Source organism: Poromitra crassiceps (assembly GCF_964638095.1).
Source record: "Poromitra crassiceps genome assembly, chromosome: 6".
NCBI classification, from domain to species: Eukaryota; Metazoa; Chordata; class Actinopteri; order Beryciformes; family Melamphaidae; genus Poromitra; species Poromitra crassiceps.
This window is the reverse complement of record NC_139627.1, coordinates 25,409,587-25,424,867: the sequence shown is the minus strand read 5'-3', so window position 1 is coordinate 25,424,867 and position 15,281 is coordinate 25,409,587. Positions and strand designations below refer to the sequence as shown.

Genomic DNA, 15,281 nt, shown 5'->3' with positions numbered 1-15,281 from the left:
TAGTACTGAGCTGGGAAGATCTGCCTTTTTGTTTTTATGCTCTGACCGCTTGGAACTCTTTGCAGAGGACTCTAAAATGTATACTATATGCTTGCAAGGTCTCCAGAAGACTCACCGCTGTTCAAATGTGCATGCACTTTTTTGTAACATTAGGCTTGTGGCTTGAAATCGGTCACAGATTGTATCCCAGAAATGGGCCAGAAATGCAGTTTCCAATTTAGTTCACTGCGCTCCTGCTTCCTGTCTGGTGTCCCTTTTTTCATCATCTGAGCTGGCTATATATTTGCAAGTGCCTCCTTTATCTTTGTGTCGTTCTTCCATAGAGCTTTGGTGGCATCTTGCTTGACAGCTCCATCGTGTAGCTGAGAGAGATTTTCAGTGTCAAATCATCTGTTTTGCAGAAAACCTCCCCCCATTACTTTGTAGAGGAGGAACAAAGTTGCTGCTATGAGGTGCTGATTGTATTGATGGCTGAAATTAACAGCAAATTTTGTCACATAGGGGTTACTTGAGGTGTCTTTAAAGTGAGGGCATGACAGTAATGCCTCCAACTACAATATGTAAATATATTTCAGGATGTTGTGCACCACTGGGAACACTCCCTTTGGATCTTAAATAAACTGTTAAAAAAATATGGCTATTCTTAAAAAAGTGGTCTCTTGGCACAACTTGCCCCCGGTACGGGGTAAGTTGTGCCTTTGGAGAGAATACGTTGGGGTAAATTGTGCCATTGATTACTGAACTAAAACAGAACATTTTCATCTCATATACTGTAATGCTATATCAAAGCAAGACAAAATAAATATAACACTAAAGTCCAGTGTACTATAACAGGGTTAAACAAGGCTAAACGGTAGCAGCAGTTGACCTACATATTTAACATTTTCAGAAATAAAAATTGTGTTCAAAATGAACAAAATCAACTATCACAGAGCCAGGCTACACTTGCCAATACTGCAATATTCTTCAACAAGGTCTATTTAAACATTTAAGAACAAAATGAAATAAAATTTCACTAAATCAACTGCAACTGCACTGGCACAACTTAACCCAGGCTTTTGGCACAAATCACCCCATCCCCACCATTTTAACAAACTTGTATCATATAGCTGGTTTGGAGCTAACATCATGCTAACAGTATAGCCTCATATTGTAGCTTACTAAAACACTAACACATGTGTGAAATGTTTTCAAGCTTGTCTATAATTATTCAGACACAACAATCAATAAACCTTGATCATAAAAAATTTACTTTGAGAGGCAAACAGTTTTTTTAACTTAAATGTGCTTAGCTCTTGTGCCATCTGCCTCCCTTCTTTGCAGAGTGAGTCAAATGGATGCCTCTTCAAAAATGTGTGGTCACATGACCAATTTCTTCTATGGTTTTCTAAATACAAGGGGTGGCACAACTTCCCCCCTGGCACAACTCACCCCACTCTCCCCTACTGTAGCTCCAAGCAATTAAAATGGAAAGAAAAAAGCTTTGTTTGACTCGAGCAGCATTTCCTGGTTATGTTTAGGTAAGAAAAACAACTTGTTAAGGTTAGGGTTGCGGTTTGGGTTAGGCTTAAAAGACTGAACATGTCGGACAGGACACGACGTGTCCAGATAATATGGGACACAGTTTCTCATGCAAATCGGAAATCGTCTTGAGAGATTTGTTAGCAGCTAACTTTAACGTTGTCTATTCTGTCTTAGCTAAGGTAATGTTAGCCAAACTTGCCGCTATCCAAATTCCCACAGAATTTATTTGAGATCATCTTGCGATGGGATCAATGTGGGGGGCCGGCCACCTTGCTCGGATTCCGAGCCTTCATTTTGATGTCAACTAACCTACATACCTGTAAGGTTTTGTGACTGAACAGTTTTGACGCTATCACGCTAACAAAAGCTGTCCACCACAGATAGACAGACAGACAGACAGACAGACAGACATAAACACCTGTCAAAGTACTCAAAATTGCTTCTGTGGTAGTTCCCGCCACAAACACACACACACACACACACACACACACACACACACACACACACACACACACACACACACACACACACACACAGACTCACAAGGTGAAAACAGTACCAGCAGTCACACACTGTTGAGGCTGGTAAAGACGAGGCCACAGTTGGTGGGGTTTTGGAGGTCCCTAGAGGTCGGAGGCCCCCGGTGGATAATCCGTGGCTGATGGAGACAACAAAAGATACTGGCACAGAGAACTGCATGTTGTGCACTTCAAACAGGAGGGCGATGGTGTATTTTGGATGCGGAGCATGATGCTGTCATTTATTGCAGTACACATCAAACCCACATCAGAGTATAGCCTACATGTGAATTCTCACAGTAATGGTTGCCAGGCATAATGACATGCATGCATAACGCGCTGTCAGGCCCGACCGCGGCGGGCGGGGGCGGGGCTGCGGGACAGGAGGAATATGGAGCAATGCCTCGACACCGGTGTCAACAAAGACAACACAAAGAGCCATGGCTAATTACAGCCTGTCAACAGCTCCGCTAATGGAAGACTGCTCCCCCTCACACTGCCCCTGCACACAGTATCACACACACACACACACACACACACACACACACACACACACACACACACACACACACACACACACATACACATACACACGCACGCACACACACACACACACACACACACACACACACACACACACACACACACACACACACACACACACACACACACACACACACACACACACACACACACTCACACACACACACACACACTCACACACACACACACACACATACAGGTTCAGGCATCTGTGCTGCATAGCAGTGGATGAGTGACAGATTTCTTTGTCCAGGAGCGAGTTGGCTGCCGAGGACGTGTTTGTTTTTTAATTGAAAATGGGATGAGTGTAAATGAACGTGCTGAGGCCTTTCACACGAAACAATGCAAGCCCCCACACATGATCTGTGGTCAAACAGCTCTGTGCCCGCGGTCTCTCACATGATCTGTGGTCAAACAGCTCTGTGCCCGCGGTCTCTCGTGACGACGACGTTGAAAGACCAAGAAGTTTCCTGTCCACCAATCCCACCCCTTCACCCTTAGCCTACGTGTAACGGGCGCCGCCGGAAAAAAATTGAGTTTTTTTTCCCCCTTTTTAAGCCATATTTAGAGTAATATATCATTTTAAATCAACATTAGGATTATACTGTTGTGATGTCATTATTCAGTATATTCTCTTTCATGTCACCACCTGCTCAGCTCTCCTGTCAACATAATTGTAACTAACAAACACAAACTGTTTTAGCCAAATTCATATCAAAATGACACCTACAAACACAGGTACACAACCCAAGCCGTACACAACACACAAAGTCATCATCGATAATAAAAAAAAACATACAGAGGGACATTTATTTATTCCTGATAGGAACGATTGAAAAATAAAATAAAATATATTCTGTTGTTTTTAACTTTACACCACCTCTTTTTGTTACTTATTGGGTCATGAAACTGAAACCATGCATATAGCCACCTCATACCTGACTTCGGGAGCTTGGCAATTGGCATCATGCATGATTAGCCAGTAGCATCCCAACGTGTCACACAGGTAACATTACTTAAGAGACAGACTAGACACTTACTTTCTTGGTTGTTGCTAAAAAATCTGTCAGTGTCACTCACTGTCTGTCGTTCACTCGCTCACTGTCTCGCAGCTCGCTCACCTTCAATTATCTCGCCAGGCAGACAGACAGTCATCACTCACCACCATGCTGCTGCTCTCTCGGAATCAAGTTACCGCGGACGCGGCGTCAGATGACTTCCTGCCTGACCTGCCTTTCGTTTCAAAATAAAAGCGATCCCGTGTTTTTCATGCTTTTCCATGCAGATTGTTTTATAAAAAAAAAAAAAAAAAAAAAAAAAATCCCCCCTCTGAAATATTAGGGGAGGTCCGGACCTCCCCGTCCTCATAGCTAGCTACGGCCCTGCCGACCTCCCACTTCCGAAGTGCACAGGCTAACCACTATGCCAAGAGAGAGAGCTAAGCTCCCTTGGCGGAGCTGATTAACGGGGCTTTATACTGGGGAGTGAGTTTAACCAAATTACTCGCTACCAATCGGGACTCATGAGGACTCACATTAATTCGGTTATGTATGCACTTACTCACACGACTGCAAGAGATCGCTTTCGTAAACAACGGTTGTTTTAACCACCTTGAAAATCAACCAATGTTTTTTTCCTTGTGAGGATGCGCTGGATCGATTGATTTTGATATTGGTGGTTTGATGCTGCCAATAAGATATTTTGTGCTGATCTTCACTATCTTTAAAGTGTAACTCGTAACTAAATCCCAAACCCAAATCTGTGTGTAAAGTCTGACATGTAAATGTAAAAAGTACGCTACTGAAATTGCCATCTGCTATTTGCTGATGTTTGGTGCCAGGTGATGTCACCACCTAATGTACTCTAGGATGTGTTCTAGGCCCAATTCTGTTCAGCTTGTACATGCTTCCCCTGGGCAGTGTCATTAGCCAGCATAGAATATCATTCTACTGCTATGCTGATGACACACAGTTATACATAAAAACAGTCCCAAACCACTCTGCATCATCTTCATCTCTTACCACCTGCCTTGAGGAGACAAAGGCGTGGATGAAACACAACTTCTTGTACCTAAATAGCTCCAAAACTGAGGATATTTTGGTTGGCACTCCACACCAGGTCCAGTCATCTTCCATAACCCGCATCACCTTTTCTGGCCAAGACATTCCCCTCGCCGAGTGCCGACAGCCCGCTCTGTTTGCTGTCCGGGTGTCCATCACATAGATAACATCTCCCGCTGCTGTTTGTTGTTGTCGATATGTGGCCTGATTCCACACGAGCGGTAATGGAATTGAAACGTCCATAATCTTGACATCAGATATCTATATGCCAAGCTAGGCTGCTAAGCTAACAAGAACACAACAGAGAGCGAGTCAACTCTGACCTGATGGGCTTACAGTGCTTATGTTCTTCTTCTGTGGTTTCTCTTCTTCTTCTGTAACCAAACGGAAGCGCTTCTCACTGCTACTTCTGAAGCACATCCGGGGCACCTGGACAGCAAACAGAGCACTCAGCAGCAGAAGATGGTTAGTTAGATAGCTATTTCATGTTCTCATAATTATATTAACAACCATAATGAACCGCGATGTGACAGAAAATGTTATTTACAGAGCGCATGCACCTTGCCCCGTTTGCTCCCGTTATAGCCTGTCTAAGGATGCTACTCCGAGCTCAAAATCTTCTGTGGGCATCCGAATGAAACCAAACGTATTTGGGTGAGTAAAACATCATATTTTAAGCTGGAAATGAGGACCGTGGTGTAAAAAAACGAAATTCTCCTTTAAATAGCTAGATAGCTGTTAGCTACGTTAGCTAAGTCCACTACTGCTGCTGTAACCACTACACCGGGCTCAAAACCCCAGTGTGAGTCAATTAAAGTTATTTGGCGCAGAATTGTCGAAGTTGTCCTGTTGGTTACTTGATTGGTCAAAGAGTTCGATGATTGACAAGAGACAGCAACCAATCAGTTGGGGATTAAAGAGACGTCACTGAATCAGTGCCAGATAGGCTTGCATCCAGAGCCTAATGAAGGCTTCATTGGGGCTGGATATACCAGGCTAATTCAGACCATCATGGGACACTAAGTGACTGTTAAGCCAGCAGTGCCAAGAGAGAACGAGGACACAGAGAGCTGGAAGTCATTACTGGCCCAAGTCATCATCAACAACCAGAGCAGACAGAGATTTCCTCTGTATTTGCTGTTTGTATTTGATGTCGCTCTCAGACACAAGAGAACAATAGACACAGAGCTGGCACCGGGAGAGATAGATGGAAGGGGTGGGACTCAGAACGAGTTGGAAGAGAGAAATACTGAGAGAAGCACAAGAAGGATGAACGAGAAGAGAGAGAAGAGGTCTGTATGACTGTCCCCAAAGTAGACCAATCACAGCTCACGCTGCCACGTGCATGACGTCATCAAACTGATGCTCAACAGCCCGATGTATCACCGGGCATCAGACAGCACCGAAGCCAAAGGAACCACACCACGATTCCCAGCCCACCAGAGATGTTAATATCGCAAATAACCAGGCAAAAATTACAAAAAAAGTCAATATCTTGTAGATGCCAATGTAGATGAAAAGGAGTAACCGGCTCGCCATAACATGCACTTCAGAAAAATCAACACTCCTGACATCTCCCCCGTGGCTCTCTGACCCCAGCCGCACTGAGCCACTGCTGCTGCTAGACCCGCACTGGCCGCGAATCACGGCTACTGGCCCGGTAATGTTTCGCGGGAGCCATGGCTCATATTGCCAGGTAAGTTTAGGCAAGCTAAACAACTTGGTTGGGTTTAGGCAACAAAAGCAACTTGGTTGGGTTTAGGCAAGTAAAACAACGGGCAGGTTTAGGCAACAAAAGCAACTTGGTTGGGGTTAGGGCAGGGGTTCCCAACCTTTTTTGGCTTGTGACCCGATTTTGATGTCACAAAAATCTAGGGACCCAAGACATTCAAATTCCGGTACACCATCGACTATATCATCAGTGACGTCACATGTCACAGTATGCTTCTCCCCCCCCTCAGAATTCTGACTTTAATCTCAGAATTCTGACTTCTTTCTTTCAGAATTCTGACACCCCAAAATCCTGAGGGTGCCGGGCCCCTGGCATCCGCGGCTGACATCATTGAATTTAAGAGGCTGTAGCGAGCTCATTTTTAAAGCTAGCATGAAGAGCCTGGTATCATATGAAACTAGAAGACCTATAGGCATCCACTGGTATCAACCATGTCATGCTAGATAGCTCCGCAAGAGGGCTAAATAATGGGGGCTAAACTGGCAAGGCCATTTTCAAAGGGGTCTCTTGACCTCTCACCTCGAGATATCTGAATGAGAATGGGTTCTGTGGGTACCCAGTCTCCCCTTTAGAGATAAGGTAACATTTTCCGAAGCCTTGGCAGGTATGCATTTACATTAAAAAAAAAGGTTTTAATTTTCAATTTTGTAATTAAGCCAAGGCTCTGAAAAATGCTCACTGACACTGACACCCTCAGGATGTTGGGGTGGCAACTGGGGTGACCAATCAGATTTCAGGGTGTGGCCAGGGCCACCCCTATAGGCATGCCCCATGCAATTAAGGTAGTTAGTAATTATTAGTTAAGGTAGTTAGGAATAACGTGAGGACTATCTATGCCTTACAAAGCATTTATAAATTAGATTAATTACAATTCTTAAATGCATTATAAATTAGCTTATTAATCAGGAATAAAACATTTATAACTGTGTTTATGAATTACAAATGCTTACTCATGTATAAACAATGCTTTATAAATGAAGTATTTAGTAATACTTAACTAATGCTTAATAGTGTGTAGTTATTATAAAGTGTTACTCAATTACTTACTAGGCCTACTTAACGCTATTATAAAGTGTTACCGAAAGTTACAAGTCAGGAGGGCTATGGTAAAGTATGCTACAGGTCTACCTCTCCCATCCCTTCTCCCTAGTGTGACTTCTACCTACTTAAACCTCAGACTTTACGTCCGATGGTCCTGCTTTGGCATATTACGAGGCGAGGCAGTATGCTGCCGAGGGGGCGTGACGAATCAACGTATTTTGACGCTCGGGAAGCAAGACCGGGTTGCACAAACCACCTGTCCTGAATTGTGGGCTGCTACTCTCTAAATCCACAGCAAGCAGAAGACACAACAGACACACCAAGAGTAAGCTGGTGAGTGTGAGGGAAACGCTGCTGTGTATAAATAGAGACATGAACACTGAGGGCCCATAGAGAGACAGAGGTCTGCTGTTGACACAGTAAACCTAACAGAAGCATAAATACTGCATCAGGAGTTCCAGCACCTCTGCTCATTCCTTCTTCTGCACACAGGTCGTTGTGTGACTACGCTTCAATCATGAGAGACTAGTAAGAACGTTCAATAAACTTAAATGAACAAATCGACAATTTAAGTTTGGCGCATGACTCCATGATATGATGACGCTCCTCCTGAGATGAGAGAGGAGGGTGTCAGTGATGTATAGGATAGAAAATCCTCCCATAGGGAATTCTTCAGGAGTCATGACGTTGGTGGTGGCAGGGGTGGAGGTGGGGCGAAACAACTAGCTTCAGCAATGAAGATCACAGCAACTGAGGGTGACAGCACATGGGAGAGTAAAGGCTGAATTATGCTCACCCTGCCGTGAAGGGCGCGGGGGTGGAGCGAGGGGCGGGCGCGTCAAATTACGTAAATTTGTTGGGCGTGGTTATTCACTAGCTCCAGCGGCCGCTCGCGTTGTGCCTGACTTTTTTTCTAACAGCGCGAGCTTCTCTCCAAACATGGCCGCATTTAAACCATTGAGCCCTGAACACTGAGCTGTGTTTTCGCCACATTTCTTGACCCATGTGGTAGGCTATAAACTTAGATTTGCAACTGTTCGTTTTTAGTCATTTCACCAAGTAAATGTGTTGTGTTGAGAGCATTATTGAGAGAGATTAAAAGCAGCACAGAGTAGTAGGCTATCAGGGCTGAGTAGTAAAAACGGCTTTCAGTAAAAACAAGTTTGGTGAGTCCTTCATGTGCTGATGTGCGGTCGTTTGAGAGTGAAAGCGCACTCAGTACTGCACAGCGTTTCATTGCGACTTTTCACGGGCTGTTTTCACCATTGTACAATGCACACAATACATGCTGATCACTTTCTGAGTATAATGGCATCTGCCCCAGCGCGAGGTCTGCACGGTGACTCACGGAGACTCGCGGGGCCCCACCCCCACGGAGCTTTGCTCGAGCATAAGAGCACCTTTACACATGGTAAAACACAGGGCCTCTAATATGCTGAAAGGCTTAAGTGATTGGCTCAGGGAGGTAAATGAATGGCTGGAGCTGATTGGCTATTGCCAGAGGGGAAGCGTGGGAGACTGTGAATGGATGGAGAGAGAGCATGAATGAAAGGGGGCGTGCCTAGCAATGAATGGGGTTATACAACCTGAATGAAAAGGGGCATGCACTGCATAGCCATGAATGGGTGATATAACCTGAAATTGGGTGTTGGCTGCAGATAGTCTTCATGATTGAAATTTAGTCCATGTTCCCCTATTCAGGAGCCGTGTCACAAAACGATGCCCCAAATTGTGAAATTGGTTTTCCTTTTCTGTTAGGCCCCGAGGAGAGAGAGGGACTTCCATTCCATTTAGGTGTTCCTAGTGCCAGGGGCTCATCATAGTTACACCTGCTTTACCACCTCAAAACGGTTGCTGTGAAAACGGCCTATAAGTATCACAGTAAAGCTATACGTTTTTATCTATTACTAGACTTCCTCCAAAACTGCAATATAGCAGAATTATGCTGCATTCCATTTACACTGGGAGATGATGATTTCACGGTTCAAAGGTCATGAACTGCCCCTGTGATGTCACCTGTCCTTGAATTTTCTCTGCCTCACCAGCCCCAACCTCAAAAATCCAAAATGGCTGCTCTGCGTTTCAAGTTAGTAGTAAATACTGTTTATTAGCACTTCTGTCTTTTTTGTGTCTCACAGCAAAATACGTTGTTATCAACTGTTATTGCTAACAATGGCTAGCCTGTCTAGAGCTAACCCTGGCTGGTTTCCCAATTGTTTAAATGGAATGCCGACAACTCGGGTGTAACGTCACTCAACCGTGAAATCCCAGGCTCCCAGTTTAAATGGAATGCAGCATTAATAAATATGATAAAATAAAGACTATGTGGATTGAATTGATGGTGTGTTAATCAATGCCACTAGGCTGACGTGAAGAAAGCAACAATAATCCTATTATGTTAATATTCTGAAATTGATATGCAAATGGCATCAAGGGCATGCCTAAACAATTATGGCAGAAGTAATTACAGAGCAAGTGTCTGATATGAGAGTAATGATGGATCAGATTAATTAAATCATTTTCCTGAAATGGACAAAATGAACAGAAATAAGGCCTGGATAGTGATGCATATTGACGAGTTAATTGGTTTAATAAACATTGTTTTTCTTTTATCAACAACCTGTTTCTGGCCTCATCAGCAGTTCAACCACAGATCCTTGAAATGTATTTGCATTGTCCATTCATATTCAGCTGTCATTCATCTGATGGTATAGATTGAGTTTGACACAGTAAGCCCTGCCCTAGTAGTTTTTCATTGAGATATTCTATGCCTTACAAATGAATGAATTTATTTGATAAATCAAAAAAGACAGTACACCACAAGCATACAGTAAAAAATAATTCATCAGGATGACAAAAAAAGTCATCAAACTTATTTCCATTGTTGATATATAATAAAAATGGAAGTTCCATTTATTGGCATTTCATATTCAATAAAGCAATAGACATGCATAGACATAATTAATTGGTATGAGATATAGTTATGTCATATGGACAGACAGCATAATCTGTCATGGCATTGAGAAGGTCAATGCATTCTGACACGCCATCTTATAGTTATTAGTTATTAGCACGTGATATGGAGACGCAATATGCAGAGACACATAACTAGCTTATCAAGGAGGAGATTTCTTCACCCTCTGCTAGCCTTCAGAAAACACTGCATGACAATGCCCCTGAGACAGGAACGCTTTGCTGATAAACACAGGCAGCCCTGCTCAGTCTGACTGCACCGCATATAGTTGACCTTGCCCCATCAGATCATCCCCTTTCTCTCTCCTCTCTACTATAAAGTACATGTCAACTGTCAGATTCTTCACTGAATATTTTTGAACTCTGTATGACATACATTATGTGGTACATTGAGATTTCAGTCCTCTGGCAATGCAGTTTGCCAGAGTTTGTTTGTATTGGCTTTAAATACAACTCATTGATTATACTTTCCTGACTCCGGGCTTCCATTCATTTGATATCATATTGGCTGAACATATGTTGTTGTTTACATAGCGGGATGAGGATTGGTGAGATCCTAATTCTACAACAATTGTGGTCCTGATGAAAAGAAACATCTTGAGCTCTTGCTCATTATTAATATTGAATAAACATGTCTATTAGGGTGGTCTTGCATCAGAAGTGTCTCTCCGGTTGTGGATGTGAACAGCCGTGTACATCATCTGTCAGCCTCATTCACCACTGGAATAACTGGAAAGAGGATGAGGCTTGGATAAAAACACCTTTATTTTATTACAAAAAACAACATAATTTAAATGTGTAGGTAGGAGAAGAATGCATACCATCATCCTCATCATCATCATCATCATAACACAAAGGCCCATGGATAGAACATAATCAAGGTATATGGTGGGTTTCCCAAACCGCAGAAGCCCCTTATAATGGAAGTAGGAATAAAGTTCACTTTATTAAAAATGGGATATGATCCAGTCAGTGTCCTCCACCTCTGATATGATGGCTATGATGCAGTTTGATTGATTAGCGTACATATTTATTGTAGAATGGATCAATACACTCATTGTCTAAGGGAAGCCCTTAACTTCAATTGATTCAAATATGACATTTTGTGACAACATTTGTGACACAAATATGCATGAATATGTTGTGATTATGGTTATTATTATCACTGGATACATTTCCCCAAAATGTTACTCAGCTCTATGGTGGTGTTGGGAAACCCACCCAGAGAGGCAGACTTACAGTAACTTATATCAACACATCAACAACAGACAAGAGGGAGACTTACAGTAACTTATATCAACACATCAACAACAGGATGGAAACATGAAGACACTCACAAGAATAACTGCACTTACACCCTTTTGGCCCCAAATAGTTCAGTGTGTTCAGTGTTAGGTGTTTTGGTTTTTGATTAATAACTCTGCATTGGTTTAGACTTCACATATGCCCTTTTTGAAGTAGAGAGAGCTCATCAAGAGCTTTCATTTGATATATAAAACTAATTTTCGCCCAAAATCGCACTTATCTGGTTCTCACCCCTCTGTTTTTATTTTTGATCTATCCTGATTCTGAAGTGTGGGGTTTGGTTGCAGCACCTGCTGCCATGATAGATATCTGCAGTGTGGGAGAGACTGTCGATGAATTCACCTCAACTAAACGGCAAGAGGTGAATTTAGTTTTGGGACGTCGTCTCCGAGGTCTGGGCGTCCGTCCGTTCCATTACCTCCACATAGAATTTGCCGTGCTTGCAGGGCATTTCCAGTGTCGGCTTGAATGAGGATCGCCATTGTTCGCCATGTCCAACACGCCGCTGCATACCCGACGTGATCCGAGGAAGGAGGACACACCTGCGCGCACACACACACATAGCTATGGCTTTGCGTTCGGGTCAGTGTGTTTCCCTGGTGTGTGTGCGATGCGTGTTCTCCGTGCGTCACGCTGAGCCCAGGCGTTCGAAGCCGCAGAACTTCCAGCGTTTCTCCAGCGTGGCCCCCACACCGCTCAGCTCCTGCCGGAACATGCTGGGGAGGCGAACCATCAGACGCTCCAGCTCCCCTGCTGACACCTGCAACACACAGACACATACACACAAAGACACACAGACACAGACACACAGACACACACACGCACACAAACACACGCGCACATACACATACACGCGCGCACACACACACACACACGCACATATACACACACACACACACACACACACACACACGCATACACACACGCACATACACACACACACACACACACACACACACACACACACACACACACACGCATATACACAGACATTCAGATATATGCACAGACACCATGTATACATACACATAGGTATATACTGTACATGTATGCACATGGAATTTCGCATATCTGGTCGCAACTATTGCGAATTCGCGCTTCTTGTTTTTAAAAGAAATGTTATGTCAACACAGATAAAACCTATTTGTCAATAACATAGATTGAAGTGGATTAAACTGAGATGGCATAAAAGGAGAGGAAGATAGGCTACAAATACATCTGTGATGGAGGGTTAGAGAGAGTGAGATAGACAGAAACAGGAAGATAGGAAATGGAAAGGTGCACCACAGTTTTTAACCATTATATTATAACAGGCCACACTTTTACAGAGATTCTTACAGTATATAATGCTTATATTTGTCTACAATCCTTGTTGTTGCAGCAATTAAACTATATGAATATCCTCAACAATATCTTTATGTATTAAAGGATAGTGTGATCAGCCCAATACATTTGTGTCATCTGGTCCTCATAATAGAAAAGCACAGTAACCCAATATTATGGAAAGCAGGAAGCTGTGTGTGTTCATTTACCTTTGCATCCAGTCTCTGGATGTAAGACCACAGATAGTCGATGTTGGCCCCAAATGGATGGACATGGAGGAATGTGGATATGATGCCTAGAGAGAGGGGGGGGGGGAGAGAGAGAGAGAGAGAGAGATTATATAAAGCAGAGCACTGCTTTAGTGAAGGACTTGAAAAGAAGGTATTCAACAAAGTAGTGAACCACCACTTGGCAATTGAAAAAAGGTGCTCATAAAAATTCAGGGCATGAAAGACAAGAATGTCTCTGTTGAGACTGCAGACAGAATGAGATTGGAGATGAGATCCTAAGTATCCTCCAATCAGAGATGTTGTGTGATAGAATCAATGCCCTCAGAGATAAGACATTAACAGAAAACCTTAAGAAAAATATCCTGATTCTAAATATTGCTGAATCACTTGGTTTGACCAAGTAAAACTATTTTCATAAGCATTTTACGAAATGTCTATGGAAAATGAAATGGCGGATGGAATCCCTTGGTTCATCTGCCTAACCCGGAAGTGGGTGTGACTTTGGCTCTCTATCTGCACGGCGGTGAAGTGCTGCACAGTAAACAAATAGAGTACCACAGAGTACCACAGGGATGACATATTTTGTAGGCTTCCCCCGGAAGTCCCTGCCAGGGGGGGTGATTACATGTGAGAGGTGATGCAGAGGCAGGCAGCATGCAGCAGGGGGGGTGAGGGTATATAGTGCCATCGCCCTGAGGAGCCGCACAGCCAATATTTATTTCCTTGATTTATGTGGCGACTGGCGAGACGCCGCAATTGCAGACAGACCTGTTTCAACTCCCTCCAGTAGGCCTGCTCACACGGAACATCACCGCTACCGCAGGGGGGGGTTCCTGTTCTGTGTGTTTGTTTGTGTGTGTTAAGAGTTGCATGGACTAGTCGACACGTCGATGTGACTACCACAAGTCGATGTGACTACCACAAGTCCATGTGACTACTACAAGTCCATGTGACTACCACAAGTCGATGTGACTACCACAAGTCCATGTGACTACCACAAGTCGATGTGACTACCACAAGTCGATGTGACTACCACAAGTCGATGTGACTACCACAAGTCGATGCCTACCGACGCCTTACAGCGAAAGAACGTGTGTGCAGCCGGGACATCAAACTGTAAGTTCACATTACTTGGCCAGAGACACTGAGAGAGTGGCATCAGCTGAGGACCAAAATGCGAGACTCATTAGCCAATGAACAGCCAGGAATGGGTCTCGCGCTACTTTTGCATGCTAAAATAAAGCTGATAATGTACAATTTGATTCAAGAGGGGAAAAACCCTTTCAGAGTAGGCTACAACACAAACTGTCTATTTTGCTGCAACTCGACAGTGCTGCTTAATCCAGGACCTTACTTCCTGGAACTCTTGAGAGTAAAAAACTGGTCCATTGGAGTGAATGGAGATGTCGGGACTCTTCTATCTATACGGCTCTGCTACAACCCATACAGTCTGTCGTGTGATTGGCCCACTACCGCAGCAGCTACAACCCATACAGTCTGTCGTGGTAAAGTCGAGTGCGGTTGATGTTACGAGTTGGCAGTTTATACTACACAAAAAGGTATCAAATGATACTCTATATTGGTATTGGTATGATCACTCTAAAGGGATAGTTCACATTTTTTAAAGTCTAGCCCTATTTGTTACTTACCAATGATGATGTTGATTGATTGATTTGTAGAGTTCTTTCTCAGCACAATCCATGCTGTTTGTCATAGTAGCTCTGGAATGTTGGGCAAAAACTAATCCAAGGCCAATGTGGTCATGCTCCTGTATGTACAAGCTGACTGAAGCTCACTGAAATTTACTTTGTGTGCACTGTGGATGAAATTTCAGTGAGCGTCAGTGAGCTTGTACATACAGCAGCTTGACCCCATTGACCTTGCATTCGTTTTTGCCCAACTTTCCAGAGCTACTACAGTATGAGGAACAGCATGGATTGTGCTGAGAAAGAACTCTGATGTAAAATACTTGAATAAAGATTCTGCAGTCAGAGGTTGGTCTCAGATGAATATATTATAGCTGGCAAGCGGA

The 15,281-nt window shown here is 43.5% G+C and overlaps 1 protein-coding gene across 1 annotated transcript in view; it reads right to left on the bottom strand.

The window, feature by feature from the left end:
• Positions 1-12,324: 12,324 nt before the first annotated feature.
• enox1 (ecto-NOX disulfide-thiol exchanger 1) overlaps positions 12,325-15,281 on the bottom strand; it is a gene marked incomplete at its 3' end in the record, with an annotated part of 59,226 nt that continues 56,269 nt past the window's right edge. The window contains exons 12-13 of the mRNA XM_083638613.1: positions 13,229-13,314; positions 12,325-12,456 (exon numbers count right to left, since the gene is read on the bottom strand). Coding sequence (XP_083494739.1) covers positions 12,325-12,456; positions 13,229-13,314 — 218 coding nt within the window. The remainder of the gene's footprint in view (positions 12,457-13,228; positions 13,315-15,281) is intronic.